The 23,422-nt window shown below is 42.7% G+C and overlaps 1 protein-coding gene across 8 annotated transcripts in view; it reads right to left on the bottom strand.

The window, feature by feature from the left end:
• The window catches only part of OSBPL1A (oxysterol binding protein like 1A), a 73,315-nt gene that overhangs the window by 28,306 nt on the left and 21,587 nt on the right, over positions 1-23,422 (bottom strand). For 4 of the 8 annotated variants that reach the window (XM_072330638.1, XM_072330639.1, XM_072330641.1 and 1 more), the window contains exon 15: positions 21,136-21,242. In XM_072330638.1, the coding sequence (XP_072186739.1) occupies positions 21,136-21,242 (107 nt within the window). The other 4 variants (XM_072330644.1, XM_072330645.1, XM_072330642.1 and 1 more) reach the window with 4 other exon arrangements.

Raw genomic sequence — 23,422 nt, 5'->3', positions numbered from 1 at the left:
AACATTTGATACCATAGACTGAAATTCCACAAGTAAATTCAAATCAGATAACTGTGCCTTAAAACTGAGGGGAAATATTTACAGCTCTACTCAGACGACCTTAAATATGGAGTTACAGCGATCAGTTTCCACATGCACCAAGCTGCTTGTACTAGTCTGCTCTAATTTGGGCCAAGAAGCATCATCTGAATTGAATTACAGAGCAAATGGCACAGCCAGCTACAAATAACTGCAAATGAACTATGAGCTGAAAACATTTAACCCTGAGGATTAGAGAAGGAGGTTAAAAAAGAGATTCTTCTGCTAACAAATTTAACTTCAATATAAACAGCTCTCTCTCCGCACTCCCAAAACAGTTTACAGAGGAGCCAGAAGCCAACAAGGGAAGAAGACCAGCCACCAGATGGAAGGAAGATTTTTTTGTTTTTAAAGCCCACACATGCAATAAGCACCAGAGAGGAGGATGATATCTGCATCCTGAGTCCAAGACTAGTAACAGGAGAGCAACACATCCTTCCTATTTCCTTCCCTCCACCCTTCTTCTTTTCGTGGGTGTTTTCCCACCTTCTCCTTCTCTCAGGGGAGTGGAATCAGCTCAGAATCACAGAATATCCCAAGTTGGAAGGGACTCGCAAGGTCCAACTCCTGGCTTCACACAGGACTACCCAAAAATCCAAGCCTTAGATCTGAGAGCATGCTCCAGATGCTCCTTGAGCTCCAGCAGCTCACTGCCATGCCCATGGCCCTGTGCAGCCCATTCCATGCCCACCGCCCTCTGGTGCAGCACCTGTCCAGCTGCCCCTCCCCTGGCACAGCTCCATGCCGTTCCCTCGGGCCCTGTCACTGTCACACAGAGCAGAGCTCAGCGCTGCCCTTCTGCTCCCTGTGAGAAGCTGCAGCCGCCATCAGGCCTCCCTTCAGCTCCTCAGCTCTGTGCTGAGTGGAGAGATCACAGCTGCTCCTCATGTATATTGCCCTCTGGATCCTCCAGCATCTTCATAGCCCTCCCTTAGGCACTCTTAAAGAGTTTTGCATCTTATATTGTGGCTCCCAAAACTGCACGCAGCACTCAAGGTGAGGCTGCCCAGTGCAGAGCAGAGCTCCAACAGGCCACTCTTTCTCCAATCTCCAAGCCACTTACTCTTTCTTTCTCTTCCTCTCTCTCTCTTCCTGACCCTGTTTAAAAGGTTTCCAAGCATCCCCAGCCACTGCCTTCTCCTCCAGCTTACTCTCTAAGGTCACTAACTCCCCCCTCCACTAACAACACACAATGGCACGAAAATCTCCTGGAACAAATACTGGGACAAGTTACACATCTTCCTAAGCAACCTGCTTATATATCAAAATTACCTTTTTGAATCTAAGAACTGTTCATACGTCCTATCTGGTCACTTCTCACTTACAAAAGAGCTTTACCTTCCTCTGCTGGAACAACCACTCAAACAGTGTTTGCAGCACAAGGCACAAATGATGGGATGAGAATTCAGGGGCTAGGAAAGAAATACCAGAACAGATTTCTACCACTTCCAGAGAGGCGTTTCTATTCTGCCAGTAATAGAACCACTGGAGAAAGAATTATGGAAGAAATTCTCACCCCCTCAGTTGTGTCAAATACTAGATCAGCTGCTTTGGCTGTCGTGCTCTGAGTACAGAGGGGCAATCCAATTAAATGATAATTAAAGAGTACAAAATTAGGTTACCAATTGAAAGCAATAAAATCAGTAAGTCACTCACTATGTAATAGCTTTACCTTGAACAAAACGAAATAAAGCTGGACTAGTTATGGTCACTGTCAATTAAAGTTCACTGTAAAGGTCCCAACAAAGCCAATTACTGCAATGCTTCACAGAAGTCAGACACGCCACTGGAAAAGATCTGTTGGTAAGCAGGCTCTGAGGGAGGTTAAATTTGATGTGCTATCAAACAGCTAAGGGTCTGCCCAGTTAGAGAAACGAGATTACTATTACCATCTCTTAAAAAGGAGGGGATGAAGCACTGCAACTAAACTGCTGCTTTTCATTATTATTAAACACCAACAAAAGAAAACTAGTTATTAAGATGGTCTTTACAAATTGTTTTGCAGTTGTAAGAGTTAGATGGTTATCTCCTCTAATGCTTTGATATACTACTTGAGTGACTCGAGTATTTATCTAAAACTTAAGTTTCAATGCTACTTAACAGCAAATGGAAAGAAAACATTTATCTAAAGAAATTCAGATCTTTTCACTTCCACCAATATCACGGTAGTCTTGTCTGTTATGTAAGTAGCTCAATGCTAGCCAGAAGCTAATAAAGACATGCTGAAGTTTGTTGCTTGCTATTTATGAATGTTCATTCATGATCAAGTGATCTGGTTTTAAAGCAACCTGAATTCAATACTCAGGGGGTAGGAAAATCCAACCCAAAACCTTTATCAACAGCACTAAGCCTAAAGGATGGCCTACACATCCAGAGAGCCCAGATACGGCCACACGAGCTTCTACAGCCTAATGCTCAGTGTGGAGCTCTCTCAGCTCTGAAAGTAGGGGTTTGGGCATTCTTCCAAGATTAAGAAAGATGTGGACAGATTTGCAATATTTTCAGAGCATACATTTATACAACAGCATGTCTCTAGTGAGCCCAGCACGAAACCAGCTAAAACCTTTGTTCAACTGGTCAGGCTCCGTATCCAACCCTTGTCAGAAGCTACTTTGTACAAAAGCAATTGCAGTTGATCAAGGACCTCGGGTTTATGCTTGTCCTGTTAAACAGTGACAGTTAGCATCAGTCTTGTTTTCATCTCTAAATGGAATATCATTACAGTAAAATATCAGATTTATAATTGCTGATGGAAACTAACCAGCTTTGTCTCAAAGAAATAAACACACACTCATTAACCTTCCTGCTATAGACACCACTTTCACCTGATACACTGACACAGAACCACCAAGACATGACTTCAGTATCTAGGTCAGCACAGCAGTTGATTTATTTTTTTTTTAAATACCTCAACCGGAACGATTTGATACCCACATTCTGGTAGGTGGCTTCACTTCTGGTTTAGCTGAAGGGAAGTCCCCATAGACATCAGTCTTCAGGCTTTAAGCACTAAATCGTGTATTCAAGTAGTAGAATCTAGTTATTTTAGCAGTCAGCGCTCTATCATTATTTTCTAAAGGAAAGCAACAAGCTGTTTGCAGTCACTTCTATAGTCTTTCCACGCCACTAGAAATCCTGCTAAATCCAAGTTTAAAAGTTAACTCCCTCATTGCATATTACTAGCAGGAAAGTTCAGGTGCCAATTCCAAAACAGCACATGCCTTCTCTGCATCACAAACACCAGCCCCATTCCTCTCTCTATCTTTAGTTTACATGAGGTAAACCGGAGACTAGTAAGGTGCATCAGACCACCACTCCTCCTCCTTTTTTTAAAGGCTGAAGTCTTGAAGTTCATCTGTGAAGCCTGAAACCAAGGCTTCTCTGTCCATCCTGAAGACAACTCAGTACAATACACAAAATACTTGCTTTGTGTGGTGCTGGATGCTTTTAATTTAAATTGAGGCCCAACAACAGTAGCACTTTTGTAGGATAGGAAAGGGTCACACCACTGTACGGCCAGCTAATAAATGATTATCTCAGCAACATGCTATTGCAGCTGCAAGTAAATCATCTAAAGACAACATAAAGCAAGAAAAGCATTGCACAAATCTCAATTTGTAGAGCTACCTGCCTTTAACATTAAAACAGAAAATTAGGATGCAGCATATCCTAGCTCTAAAGTTTCCCCAGATTGAGAGAAAAGACAGACCTCACTTCATCTCAGTATGATTTAGTTAAATTTTTCTTTCAAAAATACTCAACTTCAGCGCTAGGAATAAGAATATCCAAAATATGCAGACATTCAAGTTGTGTAGGAAGAAGCACTTCTTTCACATAGCAACCACCAGGGGATCTGAAGGCAGACTCCTCACAGTGTCAGTACACCACGTACCACTTCTGCTCTGCAATAAGCTGACGGCAGGAAAGCTGCCTCTTAGTATCTTACTGACGCCTCTGGTGGCTCAGAAGCGGAGCTTTGGTCTGCCGAATTGAACAGCTTTATCCAACTGCTAAAGAAATTCCTTCCTCCTAAAAACATCTCTGCACATGGAACCACGAATGCCACAAAGCACAGGTGCAAGGATTCAAGTTTTCAGCAGTAAGCTAAAGGCTGGTCTAACGCTTAGCATAAAATTAATACTTAAGCAAACAATTAGAAGAAAAACACTGGTATGGCAGAACTGCCAGTTTTCAGTGGATATCTTCTGACATTAAAGGCAGTCCTTTCTGTAACAAAGTAAATGTCAATCAAACCTGCAATTGTTTCACACATTTTTATGGAACTGTCAATCTTCCAGAGTCAGCTACTTGTTCAGTATACACAAAGATGTAACCCAAAGGGCAAAGTTATGCCTTGCAACTCATTATGCTACAGAGATCTATTTAGAAGCAGCACCAGGCATTAAAAATAAGGCTTCTTTCCCTCGTTCTGTGATCTTCATATCAAATTGAATCAAAACTCAGATCTTGCAATTAGCCACCTCAACAAAGAGAGTCTGAGACACATAAACCGTTTGTCTATTCTAGCAGACAAGCTCACAGTTGCGGTTCTGCTGTTAGCACAATACCGTCCCTATTGCTAGTGCCTCCAGTCACGAGCCAATTCTTTGCAATGACTTGTTTAAGCTACTGATGAGTAAATCTGTTACTCTTTTACACTTAACCATAGAAAAAGAACTATATAATTTCCTTTAAGGGGAGTCAGGTCTGCCCCTGCGCCTTGGACAAATATATTTTCATCATGGAAGAAACGTGAAGACCAAGAATGACCTCCAAGGCATTTCTATTTGAAAATGGAACAGTTCTGTTTATTTTGTTGGCTAGATTTGAATCACGCTGTTCAGGTACTGTAATTCCACCAGACATGCTTCTATGAAAAAATGCTTTTAAATTTCCTACTACCTACAGCAGTACACAGCCATTGCGTAAGCAGCTATTGAAATGAAACTGAAACCAGTTGCTTTCATCTGGAGTTCTCATTGTTTTAAACATGCCTGAGCTTCAGAGGAAGTTTTCCAGAAAGAAGGGGAAAAAAAGGCTCGGCTTTTATCTCTGTTTATGGGACTTAACTTTCACTAAGCACAAATACAATACAAATTTGCCGAGTCCTGCTTTCCACCCTGCTCCCCAGCCTCCCCCATTTGCTCAAAAACCCAACCAGGGAAACGCAAACATGCCCAAGTACAGCATCTGACTTACCAGAGAACAGAACAATTTCTTTACAAATGCTCTTATGACAGATGATTAAACTGCAAAGGTGACAGCTCACATTGGTAACACTTAGTTTAAAACAAACAAAAAAACAACGAACAGATACAGTCAGTTTCATGAACATACCACTAGATTCCTAAGGCCTTAAAACATGTAAATGTCATACAAAACATTCTGAGCTTAATCTGTTTACATGCGGGCCTTTCCACAGAGCTTCTCTGCTGACTCACCACTTCTTATCACTACCAGCCACAAAGCAACACGCAACATTTGCCACACTACCTATGTTGAAGTCTTGTATCAAACTTCTGCAGTGAAGTAGTTCCTGTAAACTTGGCCCATGCTCACCCCTGGGGTACAGTGGACTGTATCAAGAAAATCATACTTTACTTCAATCACTGATTATTGCTTCGGTTCTCTCTCTGCGTGCTATAAGCTTACCAGTTACCTGGCGGTAGAGATCTGTCAGATCTTTAGTTAAATATAGAATACTCAGGTAGCACTTGCCAGCGACTTGAACTACTGCTAGTGCAATTACCGAAATGCAAAACGAGATGTGAACAGTTAATCAAGGACAAACCGAGCTCTCTGACGATCGCCAAAGGGTTACTTACTGTATCACAAGACAGCATCAGTCCATCACAGAAGCCTAGCCAGCTGAGTCTGCAGCTACAGCACTGGACATAGCTTATCAGAGTCATCAAATTCAAAAGAGAAAATGCAGGGTCACAGACTCATATACAGGCAGTGCCACCATTAAATTTCCTTTTTGTTCAAAGGCTGAAAGACTCCCAAATGCGCAAGCAAACCCCATACATACCAATTTGAAGTCCGAGTCATCTATTCACTTTAATTCCAACTCAAAGCCCATAGAATAAACCAAAGACTTTGTGAATTGAGTCACAAGACTCTGCCTCAATTATTCCCCAGATGAACATAAGGATTCATTGTTAGTCAACCACCAGCATTCACCTCAAAGTTCAAGAGGAGGAGTTTAGCAGGGCTCATTTGGAAAGGCTACATTTTGATGTTCTGGGTACAGAGTTAGAATACTTCCCTATATCTGATTAATTAAAACAGTAGTATCCTGCTACTGGAGGACAAAATACAATCATAAAACAGAGATATAGGAAGCACTGCTACAAGCAAGACCCAAGTAACCGTCCATTCTGAACTTCCACCCCATCTAGATCATGCCAACACATGTAGACATGGAAGCACAAAAGAACTGCTATTCAAGAGAAGAGCTGGAGAGTATGATCTTCTTTCAACATACAAACGTATTATCAACATTCGTAATGTAAGACTCCTGAGAACTACTCACATGCTAGAGGCAAATACTTTTCATCTCCCACCTTTCCCTCCTAGGAGGCTGACACTTCTTCCTCAATGTGATGCTTGCTGCCTTCCTTCCCATTTCTTGTTTCCACATTTGGTTGTAATAGAGTTTATCTATTCAGAGACCAATGAAGCACTGAAGTTTTTAACTAACTGAAGACACTGCAGCCCTGAGCCAAGTTACAGCTTTTCTTTCAGAGAAACTCATTTCTTCCAAGTGATTCTTCACTGGTCAAGTGTTAGCTTTTCCATTTTGTTTCTAAGGTGAAACTTTTTGGCATCCAGGTCTTCCTCTCTGAAGTATTTATTTTTTGCAGTTGTATTTTACTTAGACGATTCAATGTAAACTGATAAATCCCATAGTCTATTTGTGTTCCAGTATTATTACAATGACAGTTACTCAAATAAAAGGAGCCAAAAGAAAGAGCCATCTGATTTTGTTTTGTTTATTTTCTAAGTATTGTTTCTATTCTGAGGCAAGCTGAAATTAAATATGGCTGTTATTCACGTTTGCCAATAGGTTAAGCCAAAATAAGCCGGAGCTGAATGACATCAGTGGTGATGTACATGTTCAGGAAGTGTATTTCAAGTTGCAAAGCAGCAAGACTATAAAAACAAAAAAGCTCCACACCCCAAGATACTTTGCTGCCCTCGTGAGATTAAGCATCTATCTTCTCAGAGGCAGATGCCACAAGTAACCTTACCCAGCAAAGTGCCTCCTTCAATCCAGTGCATAAATATTGATGCCAACAGCATAAGAACAGTATGTTGTTACATGTTTTCAGATGTGACAAGGACTTTTTTTTCCTGTCTTTAGAGAGGCTCTGGACATCTTTGAAGTTCGCTAGCCTGGTCCCTGTGTAACTAAGATGTGAGGGTTCTTAAGAATGCACACAGGAAACATTTCCTTTTTATTCTTAAGGACTGTTTTCTTTTGAAAACGGGTCTTAAGGCTGTTTTGATCAAACCACTTCCCTTAAGTATTTCTCACAACACACCACTGACTACTTTGACCAACCTGTTTGCATCCCTTTCCTCCACACCTCTTCCAAGCTGGATCACAGCAAGCACTGATATTATTGCTTTCCTTTTTGAAGTGATTGCCACGTTTTTGCTCTATTGCTGTTTGGCTTTGACTGGCTTTCCAGTGTTATTACACAGCTTCTTTTGAATAAAAATTAACATGTTTGAAGCCAGTTGTCAGCTCAACAATCTCTGGTTTTGGAACCCTAATCATACTAGTTACTATCTAGTTCATCATATAGATTACCTAAAAGTTTTTCTAAAAGCATTTCCAATAAAAGCCAACAAACATGCACACCATACAGGTATTTTGTAATTATAAAAAATTCAGATGCTTTATTCACTGCTCTTAATTTAGAATAGAAACACTCAACTAAGTATAGGTGCTAAGCAAGCTAGAACTCCTGCCTAGGCTAGAAGTCATCAGAGGGCTTCACAACACAGTGCTAGAATTTAGTTTTCTAAATGAAATCTACTTCAGTCACTTCCTGTATCTGAGAACAGATGCTTCCCAGCTTTCCAGTATGAAAGAATGAGAGTTTATAGATATACATAGACATCTCAGTGCTACTTGAGATTTTAGAAGGACTTAAAGCATCAAGAAATGTGTTTCTCCATAGGGAAGTTTTTCCTCTTAAGAAGCTGTTCTGACCTTATGCCAAAGCAGACAACAACAGGCAGACAGAAGCCAGGCCTGGGGTAGGCTGTTAAGACACTTCCTGGAATTCAAGCATCTTGTACCAAAGTTCATTCTGCATTTAGGACAGACAGATAACTGTGCTCCAGGCTACAGAAATCCAACATTAGGTCAAACCAGCAAAAATACATTTGCATAACAAGAATGTGAAATATCATTTCCCAGTTTGCATTTTTGGTAGAAAACAAACACCACTGTTAGCCTAAAATATGACATCTACTGTTACATTACAAAGAGATGCTATCCAACATCACCCCTATGATGTGGACCACCTAGAAAGCACAAACTCGCACTTGGTGGAATAGTTCTTTCCTTATGAATAATCTCAAATCAATTTTGCCTTTTTCTGGAGGTTTTACTACTCTTTCTGTGGCAAGAATTCATCATGCTGTTCACTGCTGCTTGGGACTTTCTTTGTCAATATGTAACCGAAGATCAGAGCAGATAAAACAAACCTACTTCCCAGTCACATATTCTATGGACTTTCATCTAGACTTAAATCTGTAGAAAATTTTTTAATGATAAATCTTCTATTATTCCTCAATGTGTAATCTAGTAGTATTTGCAGCTCTGAGGAAGAAATGGCCCCAGCTTATATTTCTGGTAAGCTCTTCTGTGACAGTCTCCAATAAAAAAAACATCAATTCTCAGAAGAAAACTAGAAGGTAGATTTGATGGAAGCGTGAGCCTGAGGAATGTCAAACTCTCCCCTTTGCCTCTCCCAAACTGAAACAGGATCTGATAGCTTAGAGTGACTGGTTGCTTTTAAGATTCTTTAAATAGTATGTGGGTGCAAAGACAAGAGTTAAAAAACACAGACTGTATGTTATCAGCTGATTTATGGCACACAGTTCCCTCACATTTTCTCCAGTGACTACATTCTGCTGCTTCTTAACTACTATGTGGACATTACATCAAAGGACGTAACATCAAAATGACTTTTATATGTAACTAGCTGCCTCTGCTTATGCACAAATTGTTTCCAGTGAAGTAGTCAGCCTCCAGAAAAAGCTTATAACTGAGAGCTATACACTGATACACGCTGGTGGCCACCCAGCTGAAAAGCTGCTCTACAGAAAAGGACCTGAGTGTCCTGGTAGATGTCAAGTTGAAAGTGAGCCAACAGCATAACCTTGCAGCAAAGAACAATAGTATTCTTGGCTGCATTAGGAAAAGTACTGCCAGAAGGCCAAACCTACAGCTCTGCACCTAATTCTGGGCTCCTCGGTTCAAGACAGATTTGGATGCAGCAAAGTCCAACATAGGCCCATCAAGATGATCAAAGGACTGGAGTACTTCTCCTATGAGGAGAAGCTGAAAGAGCTGGGAGAGCCTAGATATGAGGGGAGGCTTGGGTGGGTCTCATTAATGTCTATAAATACCTGAAAGAAAGGCACAAAGATGGAGCCAAGACTTTTTCGGTGGTGCCAATGCTGGGCCAAGAAGCAATAGACTCTAACTGAAACACAGGAGGTTATCTCTAAGTATCAGGAGACACTTTTTCATCAAGCAGGATGACCAAGCATTGTAGTTTGGTTGTGGAGTCTCCATTGTTGGAAATTCTCATAAGTCATATGGATATGGCCACAAGGAACCTGATCTATAAGTGGCTCTGTGTGAACAAGAGTGGACAAAATGGCCTCCAAAGATGCCTTCCAACCTCAGCCATTCTGTGATTCTCTGAGAGTAGAGATTAAACCTTAGCATAAAGTATGGGTTCAGTGGTGGTAGAGATACAGAACAGATAAAACTAGATTTCCACTAATCACCAGGATAGATGCAACTGCCTAAAGTCTCAAGCTCTCCTGAAGGCTTATTTTCTCCTGAATTTGTTCTGTCTGACCTTGCAGCAAGGTGTTCCACTAGATCCACTAGAACAGCAGGCAATGCAATCTGCATGAATAGCGCAAAATGCTTCCACAATTAATAGTTGTGTTGGCATTTCCAGTAAGGTATAAGCTACTGACATATGTGGATTACCACATTACCTAAGGGAGTTAAACCGTTATCATGATACATTCTCCATCAAAATGATGAAATCACCACAGATGAGCTTTTGCTTTATGTGAACTTTATGTCTGTCAATTCAGGTTCCTGCAGGTGCTTTTTTGCTTTCCAGAAAGGTGAGAGTAGTTTCTTTCTCCCAAACATTTCTCTCACTATATAGCTTGTGAGAGAAATGGAGAGGGCAAGAGGATGGGAACTAATAGGCAACACTATTAAATTCCAAGACTAATGGGGAGCTGTATTTCTTCTATTTAAGGGTCAAAGAACATATCTAAACTACCTGATTTCATCAAAGCAAAGAAGCTGTGACAGCAAAAACCTCTCTGAAGTAGATGAAAAAAGTTTATAGTTTCTCCTGGGACTGAAGTTCTAAGCTAAGGAGTACCCTTATATTATAATGTACACTGTGAACTTCCTTCAAATACATATACTTTAAAGCCATTTTCATATAGTTTTGTAGTACACCTATAGATCCAAAAGTCACTGCATTGATATTCAGGTTTCAGCATTAATGATGTAGCAGTAACAAGTACAAGAGGAAAGAAATCCATTCCTGCTCAACACCACTGACTGAGTCTGTATTTATCTTACATGTGGCTTAACACAGAGCTTGTGAACACACATCAGAGACATCACTCCCAAATGCATTCTATAAAGACAAGGGATATTCAGATTAGGCCTATCCCTGCATCAAAGCTACATGTCCTCTTACCCTGGACTCTGCAGGATATTCATAACAAATAGATATGCTTTATTCAAAGGTCCCGTACATCTTACCATTCATTTGCAACATCATTCAGCTTAGCTCTTTTACTATAAAAGAAGTATTATTTGCTTTGTGTGTGCTTATCAGTTATCCTCACATAAGCACAGATCTCCATTTCCAAGTTGTGTTCCAATAACATGGAACACTATTTTTTTTTCTTTTTATCTTTTTTTTTCTTTTAAGTCTCTTACTGATGCAATTAAAAGCTGACAGTGTTTACAATACGCGGGAAAGCACTACTTAGAGAAACAGGTTACTAACCCTCATTAATGACTATGCCTTACATGTACCTTCAAGGAAAAGCATAAAGCCAGTGATTTATTTTCATTGCATGAACACTTTTCAAATATAGCCCATTTACCAATTCCGGTGATAACCTCAGTGACTCAGCAGTCAGCACTATACAAACACATTTCTTCACTGGGCAGCACAGCACCAACACAATTCTGAATGTTAATATTTAGAAAAAAATACCCTTTCAAAGTCACTGGCAGTTTGGGAGAGACTGACAGGCCAACAAGTACATGAGATAAAGACAATCACAGAAGTCAAATTCCACAACGGCTTACCTCTATTACACAACTGCTATCAGCTCTGAGGTGTTACTGAATAAGGTAGGGACAAGGGTAATTTCGGTTGAGAAGTCAGTCAGGTGAAATTTAGTTTTTAATTAAAAAACAAACAAACAAAACAAAAAACAAAACAAAAAAACCCCACCACACACGCACCCCCCAATACTACCGAAATGAGGGACCATCCATTTTCACACAATTGCCAAGATCGGAAAAGACCTCCAAGATCATCCAGCCCAGCTATCCACTTAACCAGCAACATTTCCCCACTAAACCATGTTACTTAGTACAACATCTAAATATTTCTTGAATACCTCTGAGGACAGTGATTCTACCAACTCCCTGGGCAGCCCATTCCAGTGTCTCACCACTCTTTCAGAAGAAATTTTTTGTAATGTCTAGCCTAAATCTCCCCTGGTACAACTTGAGGCCACACCTTCTCATCCTATCACTACTTATGTGGGAAAAGATGCTGACCCCCACCTCATCACAACCTCCTTTCAGGGAGTTGTAGAATGCAATGAGGTCTCCCCTGAGCCTCCTCTTCTCCAGACTGAACAATCCCAGCTCCCCCAGCTGCTCCCCGTAAGCCTTGTGCTCCAGACCCCTCACAGCTTATTTGCCCCTATCTGGATACACTCCAGGGCCTTGATGTCTTTCTTGTAGTGAGAGGCTCAGAACTGAACACAGTACTTGAGGCATGACCTCTGTAAATGTGAACAACGGAGGGACAATCACTTCCCTGCTCCTGCTGGCAACACTATTTCTGATACAAGGATACAAGTCACCCAGGCATACTGCTGGCTCATGTCTAGCCAAATTGGTCTGGGAACAGCACCCCAGATCATTTTCTTTCTCGCAGCTTTCTGACCACTCTGCCCCAAGTCTATAGTTGTTATGACTAAGCCTGGTGTTGTTGTGACCAAAGTGCAGGACCCAACACTTGGTCATGTTGAACTTTATCCGATTGGCTTCAGCCCAGCTATCTAGCCTGTCCAGATCTCTCTGTAGGGCCCCTCCTACTCCCAAAGCAGATCAACACTTCCTTCCAGATTGGTGACAACTGCAAACTTACTGAGGGTGCACTCAATCCCCTCATCCAGATCATTGGAAAAGACATTAAACAGGGCCAGTCCCAATACAGGCCCCTGGGGAACACCACTCATGACCGGTCACCAACTGGATTTAACTCCATTCACCACCACTCTCTGGGCCTGGCCACGTAACCAGTTCTTTGCCCAGAAAAGAGCGTACTCTGTCCAAGTCACAGGCTGCCAGCCTCTCTAGAAGAATACAGTGGGACACAGTGTCAAAGGCTTTGCTGAAGTCTAGGTAGACTACGTCAACAACTTTTTTTCTTTGTAGCTGAAGATCAGAATTACATAACTGAAGAAGAGGGGAAAAAGGAAATTCAGACTCAACTTCCTCGATTCAAGAAAAGTCAAAAACAACTGCACATCAACAGTGTACTAGGTCATAAGGCAAGAGATCTTAACTTTTAAATCACTGACACGTAAGGAGACCAAATAGAACATACCACTTAATTCTTATTCTAACGAACTAGCTTGTATCAGTTTTACAAGGAAAAAAAAATCATTATTAAAACCTTAACTTTCAAGAAACAAAGGTCAAGATGGAGAATGCATCTCCAGACAATTAGTAAACATGTGCGACTGCAGTCAGCCAGTTCAGCATCCTGATATTTTATGCAGCTGAGACAAAAACAGACCACACAGCTGGACTACAACTGCAGTCAAGTAGCTCTCAAACTGAAGGACAAAACCCCAGCAACCAAAGTCAACAGATATGCTGCTGTATGCAGAGGTTAAATCTTAAATCCTGATGTGTTTTTTTGTTTGTTTGTTTGTTTTTCTTACTGCTTTATTTTCTTCTGAAGTATTAGCAGTCCTTAATGGTCAACACACTGACTATCTGGAAGAGCCATCAAAGCTTTCTGTTTCTCATCTGTTCTTCCAAAACACATCCAGATACGCAATAAGCCAGAAAACTAAGAACAAGCTGATCAGCTTTACATGCCATTACGAAATCACAATGACAGTCCAAGAATAAGAATGTGCACCCTCCTCATTCCAGCTTGTTTTCCAAGCATGGTGGAGAGGAAAACAAACAATATCCTCATTGCAAGAGGGAATGAGGATGCACAAAGAAAGTTTCCATTCCTTGTATTTCTTTTTATTCCTCTCTATCAGCTTACACACAGACAAAATCACCACTTTCAAATATATACACAAAAAACAATTAAGTTGCTGTTCTAAAATCTTGCTATATCAAATATCATCCCATTAAACTTGATTTCTTCTTTATCTTCTTTTATCTTCTTTGCAGTCCCGGTTCAGTCCCTTTTCTGCCCATTTTTGATTTAAAAAAAAAAAAAACAAACCCTAAATAATTTGTAGACAAGACCTCAGAAGCAAACCTCAGATTCAAAGCTGCAGAAGCACAGAGAAGAGGTTTACTCTCAAGCTAATATGCTTCTACACTGTACCTCCCCAGAGGCCCATGAACTCATTCCATGTTAGTTTACACAAGGCTGCTTAACAACCGCCAAGAAAAAAATCTGCAAGCCAAGCTTTGGAAAAAAAAAATAAGTCCACGCAGTACAAGAACAGGGTAGCACTGCTTCGTATTGGGCAGTGTGGTAATGGAGAACGCCTTCAGACAAGTTATGTGATGGCTTTCACACAAGCTGCTAAGAGCATATAAGTCAGCAAGTTTGCTCCCCTGCCATTAAAAATTAGATAGATTTGCCAATAGATTATATTCAAACCTATAAATAAAAAAAGATTAACTTCTGAAGCATATGTTGTTCAAAAGGCTTTAAACTAAGAAGGAAATTCAGGTTAGATGTTAGACAGAAATTCTTCATGCAGAGGGCAGTGAGGCATGGGCTGCCCCAAAAAGCAGGATGGTGCCCCATCGCTGGACGATCTCAAGGCCACGCTGGATGGAGCCCTGGGGAGCTGAGCAGGGTGGCAGCCCTGCCCATGGCACGGGGTGGAACTGGGTGGGCTCTGAGATCCCTTCCAACCCAAATCATTCTATGACTCCATGTTTAAGGAGACAACATTGCGAGCCTGCTGCACTTCAAAGCCCAGCAGCCTGTATTTTTTATCCTAGAGTAACATTCAGGCATGCTGCTGGCAGCTGGGACTGTCTGGTGCCCAGAAGCCTTTCACATAAGTATTTGGACACAGATCCTACCACCTACTTTAGAATGTAAGCATTTTGTCAATATACAGTGTATCCTTTTTTGGCAAAAGCCAAAAAAAGGAGTGATATTTACTTATCTTCTCCCTAACCGTAGCCCTGGTATTTGTTACTTCAACAAGTTTCCATCAGGGTTGCTGCTCACTTCTCTTCCCACTCTGGTGACCTACTCAGTCTTGGCTGCTGTAGGGAAAGTCTCTGGAAAAAAGTTGCGTTCTTGAATTCCCCTATCTCTTGGATACTTTGGACTGGCTAAACTCCTCTCTTTACATAACACTGACAAGGACGCTGTCTTCACAGACCTTTAGTTTGCCTTCTATCTGTGAGGCTGCAGTACAGTAAAGAAAACGCTTCCAGAGAAACAACATGATGCCATCTGCAACATTTCACCATCGCATTGCTCTGATTTGAATCTCTCATCTTTAGAGGTTCTGCACAGGCAAGACATATGTATGTAAAGTATCCAAAAATTAGCACAGCAAGAATCATCAAGGCATGACTAGAACCACTGACATTCAAGTGACGAGAGAAACAAACAGCCAAATGACTTCTGCCAGCAGCTTTGTTCTCTTGTATTCCATGCCTACATGCCATTCTGCAGCATATTACATCCCCTGCCCTCCTGTTTCAGGGCTAAATACTGTCAGCCTTTATTTTGGCATTTGTTTTAGCATAGAGAACCTTCCAATTAACTTGTTACTTTTAAACACGATTCAGGCATATTTAGATTAATTCATTCAGCGAGGCATCTCTAGTACACTGCCACTCATTTGGAGGAGAAGGAATAGGGTCATGTCAGAGACATCCGCAACCAATAAAAATCTCCTTGACACAGACACACCTCCAGTCTCTCAACACCAGACAGCTTTTGCAGTGCCTGGTGCAACCATTTACCAACTGAAACCTGCTCTCCTCCCATCCCTGAGCTTGCAAGCTGAACAGCATTTCAGCTGTTTGCAATACTGCCCACAGGCCACATATCACACTGAGGTCTCACCTCGGCCTCCACTACTTTCAACAAGGGCTGCAGAGCTCAGTGGACAGCATAAGAGTTCTAGTGTACTCTGGTGATTGAAAGGGCTGCTGCATGGGCTCAAGCAAAATGTGGAAAAGGCACTGATGTCACGACTTTAAGGGTTAAGGACTGACATGGTAAAGTACAAAACAGCAGCCAGCCAAGTCACGACCTCCATCCCCAGCTCTAATGTGGAAATCAGAACTGCCTTCTTTACTTTCACAGCTTCAGCTGAGTCCTTCACCTCTCCTTCCCCAGCAGCCCCTAAGACCGGTCAGAGGTCATCATGACTGTGCTGGGCCAGGCAGGGTAGGAGTGCTGAGCTACTACAGGGCTCCTTGCAGACACATTTGCCCCAGCTGCCCATGCCAGGTATTCTCCCCTGGCTGCTGAGTGTCAGTTCAGCTCCCTCACCTCCACCTGCAAAAGGGGACTGATAAGGAGAAATCTCTTCCAAGGCCACCTGGATGCAGCTTACAAGCATCTTCATTCACAACCCAGTAAGACAGCAGCTCTGTGCTAACAACCGTGCTCACGCACATCCCTCAGACCTCATAGCGGAGGCTCAACGACAGCCATTCGTATCCCAAAGAGATGCACACATTCATTCACAGAAACATGAACCAGCACACTTCACCCCTGGACATTCAGTTCTGATTCGAAGATATTTGAGAATTGTGAAATAAAACGCATGCTGAACTTCTAAACCAAAATTAACATTTGTTAGTTAAACAACATGAACTTTTGTATTTATTTGCAGTACATCAGCGATCCACGCAGCAGATAACATATAACACCATGATAAAGGTAAACGAACTTCAAGGACTACGACCTGCAGTTTTTTGACCTTAAAGTTCCTGCAAAAATGACAAACTGACTCTGCTGTCATTGATTCTATGCAAGTCCACAGCTCTCCTAAACCAGGAGAAGAACCTGGTTTAGAACCTCTGGGCAACCTGATCTAGTAAAGAAACCAACAACTTTTCTTTCCTGAATCCTCGATCTTGTTGGCCGTCAGCCTGTAAACAAAGCGTCTTTTGCAAAAATGAACAACAAAACAAAACAGCCAGAAAGAACACCACCTATAAACAAAGGAAGACCTCAGATGCTGACAGACTGCAAATGAAGGCGGCCGCCCTTCTGAGCTATGAGACCCAGCAGTTGCTGGTTAAGTATAAACCCCTGATGGTAAAAGTGAAACTTAGGAGAGTCGGGGCACTTATCAGCACGCTTTATCTAGATCTGGTTAACGAGGAAAACACATTTAGAAGAAAACAAAAAACGGATTGATTTTCTGAAAGGAAAAAAAAAAAAGAAAGTAAAAAATCCCTTTCAGTTTCTGACAGCTTCAGCGCATGGAACGCACATATCACGGACAGGCTTTAAACTTACCCAAAAATAACAGCACACAAGGAGCGAATGCAATCGTAACCTTCAGTTAAACTCTCGCTACTGCTACACAAAGCTCCCACGGAACATACCGATGCTGGAACCGGACTGCTTTTAGAACGAAACGCCGCGGTCTGCTAGAAGCAGCGCAGGGGAAGCCCCGCTCGGAAGCAGCACTTACTAACCTTGTGCCAAAGTCACTGCAGAAGCGCTCCGAGTTACGCTACGCCGCCAGCAGAGCCTCACAGCGCTCCGCCCGCAGCCCCTCTGTAGTTCCCCCGCTCCTCGCCCGCTTTGATCTCTCGCCGAGCCGTCTCCGCGCCCATCCCCTCTCGGCACCGCGGGGCTCCGCCGATGGCAGCAGGCGGCGGCCCGGCGTTCGCTACGCACCGCGGCAGCGTTCGGGGGACGGCAGCCGGAGCGCCCCGCCCCGCCCCGCCCTGCAGCAGCCGCCGGCCCTCACCTCGCCCCGCGTGCTAACGCTGCGGGAAGGAACCGAGGGAGTTCCTCCGGGCCGGCGGGGCTCCGCGCCGCCTCCCCCTGGCCGGCCCCGCCGCTCCCCGGGCTCGGGCGGCGCATGGGGCCGCTTGCTTGCGGGGCTCCTCCGCAGCGCTATTTTTGGCGCGTGGGCACCGTGCCCCTCTCTCTCTCCGTGACGTCACGGCGGCCCCGCTGTGCGCGGCGGTGACGTCACGCCCGTTCCGGCCCCGCGCCGGGTGCCCACGCTGCGGGAGGCAGATGGAGAGGCTGCGGAAGGCGGCTCTCTTCCACATCTCCTCTTGGTGCTCTATCAGCAGTGCAGTTGCGTACAGCATAATGCACTACAATTGACACACCTTAACTATGGGGATCATCCTAAGCAAAGGGGATGCGTTGGTTACCCCCGCTGAAGGGAGCAGACTCAGTACAGGAGGAGAGACAGCTCCTGGTATGCCAGCAATTCCAGTGAGACAAAAGAGTCCTCCTTAAAGATGAAAGAAAAGGGTGTGGAGCCAGCAACCATGTTTGCTCCAGAGACAGGTTCTGTAGGACATACGCCATATGGCTGACGGCACTGCAGAGCAAACAGTGCCTCCAAGGCAGAGGAAGAACTACTGGGGAGCTGTCATAGAATCAGTAAGATCAAAACACCATTAAGATCATCTAAGTCCAGCCATCAAGCTCTCCCCACCATGCTCACTAACCTACGTCTCTAAGTGCCACATCCACACGGCTCTTGAACATCTTCAGGAACCACCACACCGCCCTGGGCAGCCTGTTCCAATACTTCACCACTTTCAGAGAATAAATTTCTGCTAATATCCAACCTGAACCTCCTCTGCTACAACTTGAGACCATTCCCTTTTGTGCTATCGCTACTTACGTGGGAGAAGACTTCCTTTCAGAGAGTTATAGAGAGTGGAAAGGTCTCCCCTGAGCCTCCTCTTCTCCAGACTGAACAATCACGGTTCCCTCAGCCACTCCCCATAAGCCTTGAGCTCCACACCCCTCCCAGCTTTGCTGCCCTTCTCTAGATACACCCTTGATGGGCCTTGATGTCTTTCTTGTAGCGAGGGGCTCAAAATTGAACACAGTACTAGAGATGCAGCCTCACCAGTGCCAAATATAAAAGGACAATCACCTCTCTGCACCTACTGGCTACACTATTTCTGATACAAGCCAGGACGTTACTCGCCTTCTTGGCCACTGCTGGCTCATGTTTACCCAACTGTTCACCAACACCCCCATATCCTTTTCTTCCATGCAGCTTTCTGGCCACTCTGCCCCAAGTCTGTAGTTGTGACCAAGCCTGGCGCTGTTGTGAACAAAGTGCAGGACCCAACACTTGGTCTTGTTAACTTCATCCCACTGGCTTCAGCCCAGCTATCTAACCTGTCCAGATCTCTCTGTAGGGCCCCTCCTACTCCCACACAGATCAACACTTCTTCCCAGATTGGTGACAACTGCAAACTTACTGAGGGTGCACTCAATCCCCTCATCCACATCATCAGAAAAGACATTAAACAGGGCCAGTCCCAATACAGGCCCCTGGGGAACACCACTAGTGACCAATTGTCAGCTGGATTTAATTCCATTCATTGCCATAAGACAAACCAGGCAACCTAAGGGCCTGGAACAGCAGGGCAAGCACAAAAGAAGCTTTCCAACTGCTGAAGTTCCCTTTCCTGAAGCTTCACATTAATAGAGTCAGTGCTTGCTACAGCACAGCATGCCCAGCAGTTGTTCATAGTCACAACACCCTCTACTGACATCACAGTCAAAAGTGTTTTGATATTACAGTCTGATACCTCAGCAGAGTAATGTTTTACTATTCCATATATTTGAAGAAAATACTACAGCATTTACAAGCGGTCATTTGCTAAGGCAGGAAAACAATCACTTTTGCAATGCCAGCAGAACTCCAGCCTATAAATCAACACTGAACGGCAAATAGCAGCACTCTGCCTTACAAGGGGGAACAAAAAAAAAGCCGTATGTTTAAGAATAGTAATGCTCAAGGAACATAACTTTTGGAGAGTTTCAAGATTTAGGGAGAGACTGCTGCTGTAATTCCATTCCCTTGTGAGGTGACAGTGTCTTTAAAACACTGGATTCTACTCTGAAATTGCAATAGCTGGAAGTTTAAAAATACCGAGACACAGAGCTCTTCCAGATCACATCTTCCAGATTTGCCGGCTATGGTGGAAATCCAAGCTCACACCTCAGCCTGTCTCCCTGTGCCCAAGCCCTATGCACCCAGATCAAAACGAGGCCTCTTCCACCTACAGAGACAGCTCAAGTTCAAGTAAGGTGAAACTACATTTTACCATATGTTTTGCCATGCTCGCTCTGATATCCTATTTTAGTCTTTCCTGAAGAGATGCCAACACAATTAAGGAATACTAGCTAACACTATACACCCACCATTGTAACAATTCCTCCTCATCTACAAATGGAACTGGCAACTTCAGGATTAGATTTGCTTAAAGGAAAAATATATATACGCAAAACAGCAATGCTTGTTCCACTTTGCTCGAGACTGACTCAAGCAAGTCTAGAAGACTTGTGACTGAGGACAAAAAGGCTTGGAAAGGAATGAAAAAGAAACCAACCAACCTTAAAGCAGCTCACAGTTAAATAACTAGAGGACTAACAGCAATCACACAACCCCACTTTGACACACAGCTTGCTGACCACAAGTGCCAAAAAAGAAGCATAACTGTTACCACAGTACAGCCAGACAAAAATTTATTCCAAGTACCACAGTGTCTTCTAGAGCGGTGAAAACACCAAATCTCCCTCCCACCCCAGGATTTAATCAGTGTACCACGTATTCCCAAACTGAAGCATTTGTTTAACACCATACAAGGTATCTGTCACTGGAAAAGCCAGAAGTTCAACAGACAGCATTTGTACACCCACTTAGCACATGGTCTGAAAAACAAATTCAGAAGCAACACTCTTCAACACTTCAGTTGGCCAGCACACATTAAAAAAAATAATGATTTTTCTCATTATTTTAACCTTTGAATCAGCAAAGCAACTGCTTTCTTGAATCCAGTGTGAACACTGTAAGCAGCAGTTTGCAAGCAAAATCCGGGGTTCTTCTGTATGCTCTGTATACAAAGGGATACCAAGACATCCCTTTGTAGAGGAACTTAGCTACTCCTTAGAACAGTGAGCTTTTATTAAATGTTTAGCATGTGAAAGGACAGCTTGCCTACAAAATTAGGTTGTATTATTTCTTTAAAATTATTTTTAAGAAGGCAGCTAGCAAAATATACTAAGCTATTCAGACCCTTTATAAGCCCCCACAAGCACAAATACATACCCCTTCCTGCTTTGTGAATAGGTTGAGGCAGTCAGCCAGGGCCTCACAAGTTTCCTGGGATACTTCAGAGACCACATCAACTTTTTGCAGAAGGGGAGAACATATTCCTGAAAGCATCAAAGAATGAGTGGCTTTAATGGAGCATTATGAACCACAGGATCCTTTTAGCTATTTCTTTTCCTAAATAACACAGACATAACACACATATTCTACAGGAAGGTGCTGTAAGTTCTCCATGAGGAAAGAACAAACAAAAGTAGCACTGAGGGAATGTAAGTTCTTTCTTTTGCATCCTTTACACAGTACTGTATAAGCAGCACATGAATGGATAGAGTTTCTCTTTCAGCATGGCTTGGAAAGCTGAGGTGACAAACTGGCAGCAAGACACTGGTAGATGGATTAGTAACAATCTCATTTTAATCTTTGTCTAGATTTAAGAGCTCCAGAGTTGCCAGGAACCAGAATTCAAATACAAAGGACACTAAACTTTGGTTTAATATTTGGTAATGTGAGAACCATAGGGCTTTTTTTCCTTCTATCACATTACTTACACAATATAGGAGACAAAAAGCTTACAACTTTTATATTTGAGCTCATATTTCAGTTTTTGAGAAGTGCAGCAATTCCTCAGAAGTCAAACATTCTCTCAAGTGAGCATATTTGTCCCTATTAAGCTCAGTGCCCCCTTAGTGGTTCCAGTCACCTAGATCAGCTGACATCATGAAATAAAGGGTGCTTTAAATTGATGTCACACAAGTAAAGGTGCGGCGCCTGGTGATGACAGTTTTAAAACATCCTCTTGAATTTATTTTGCAACTTGTGTGGGATGCAAGGCAAAGACCATTATTATGTGAATATGTGCTCTGATAACACAGCTCACTAATTCATTGGAATTAAGAGTCCACATGCTTGGAGCAGCTAGTACATTACAAAGAGGTGCAGCACACTCAATGCAGGAGCTGGAAAGATGTTAGTAATAAATACGAATAAATTCCAAAGATACCTGGATTTAGACTAGCATGTTGATAGACATCTAGGGAAAGAATTTTAAGTACTTAGCCTTAGTATAGCTATTTTATACTACTCAAAGGCTTTCAGCAGTTCAATACAAAAGGACTTTTAGCTCAGAAATTTGCACTCTTGGCATAAGCCCCTGGACACAAATACTTTAAAGACATCCAATGTGAGATCTACGAGAACTGTAGCAGTTTTCTATTGAGACCTATGGAGATAATGCATGAATCTGTACACAATTCATTGGCCCGTGAAGTTAGAAACTCATTAGTAGGAAAACAGGAACTTACTCATTTGCCAAAATGAGTAGTTTCTTGGAAAGAGACAGTATCTGGTTTGGTTTTATTCTGGTTTTGTTTGTTTAAATTGTATATTTTTAGAAAAAAGCTAAATTCCTCACTGGTTTTTCAGGTCAACATTATGAGGTCAGAAAAACTTTCCTTATCTGTCAAAGGGATGCTCCTCGATACTGATTTACAAATTGTGTGAATAATTATTTAACATCTGGTATTATTTAAATATTTTGTCAGTGACATGGGCAGTGAGATTCAGTACGCTCTCAGCACGCTTGCAGATGATACTGCTGAGTGGTGTGGTCAACACAACTGGAGTCAAAGGCTGTAATCCAGAAGGACCATGATAGGCTCAAGAGATAGGCCCCATTGACCAACATGCAGTTCAACATGGCCAAGTGTATGACCCTGCACCTAGGTATGAACAATCCCATAGGCTGAGCAGTAAGTGAACTGAAAGAAGCTCTACAGTGAAGGACTTAAGGATATTGGGGGGGGAGGGGGAGAGGGGCAAATAAATAAATAAATAAGTCAACATGAATTGACTATAGAAGATTGCAGTCCAGAGGGACAACTGTACCCTGGGCAGCATCAAAGGAATATAGCTAGCAGGTTGAGAGATGTGGTTCTCTGCACTTGTGAGACCTCATATGGAGTACTGCGTTAAGTTCTGCAGCTCCCAGCCTAAGAAGGGTATGGACCTGTTGAGAGTCGGTCCACGGGAGGACTAGGAGGATGACTGGAATGCTGATACATCTTTGCTATGAAGGGAGCAGAAGAGAGTTGGGATCATTTAGCCTAGAGAAGAGAAGGTTCTGGGAAGGCTTAATATAAAAGCCTTCCAGTACTTAAAGGGGGCCTATGGGAGTTACAAAGAGTGAATTTCATTAGGGAGCTTAGTGACAAGACAAAGAGTAACAGCTCTAAACTCAAAGAGGAGAAAACTAGGTTAAATGTTAGGAGGAAATTCTTTACTTGGA

The sequence above is a fragment of the Excalfactoria chinensis genome, chromosome 2, assembly GCF_039878825.1.
Source record: "Excalfactoria chinensis isolate bCotChi1 chromosome 2, bCotChi1.hap2, whole genome shotgun sequence".
Classification (NCBI taxonomy): Eukaryota; Metazoa; Chordata; class Aves; order Galliformes; family Phasianidae; genus Excalfactoria; species Excalfactoria chinensis.
The sequence above is the reverse complement of the archived record's forward strand: the minus strand, read 5'-3'. Positions and strand labels throughout refer to the sequence as shown.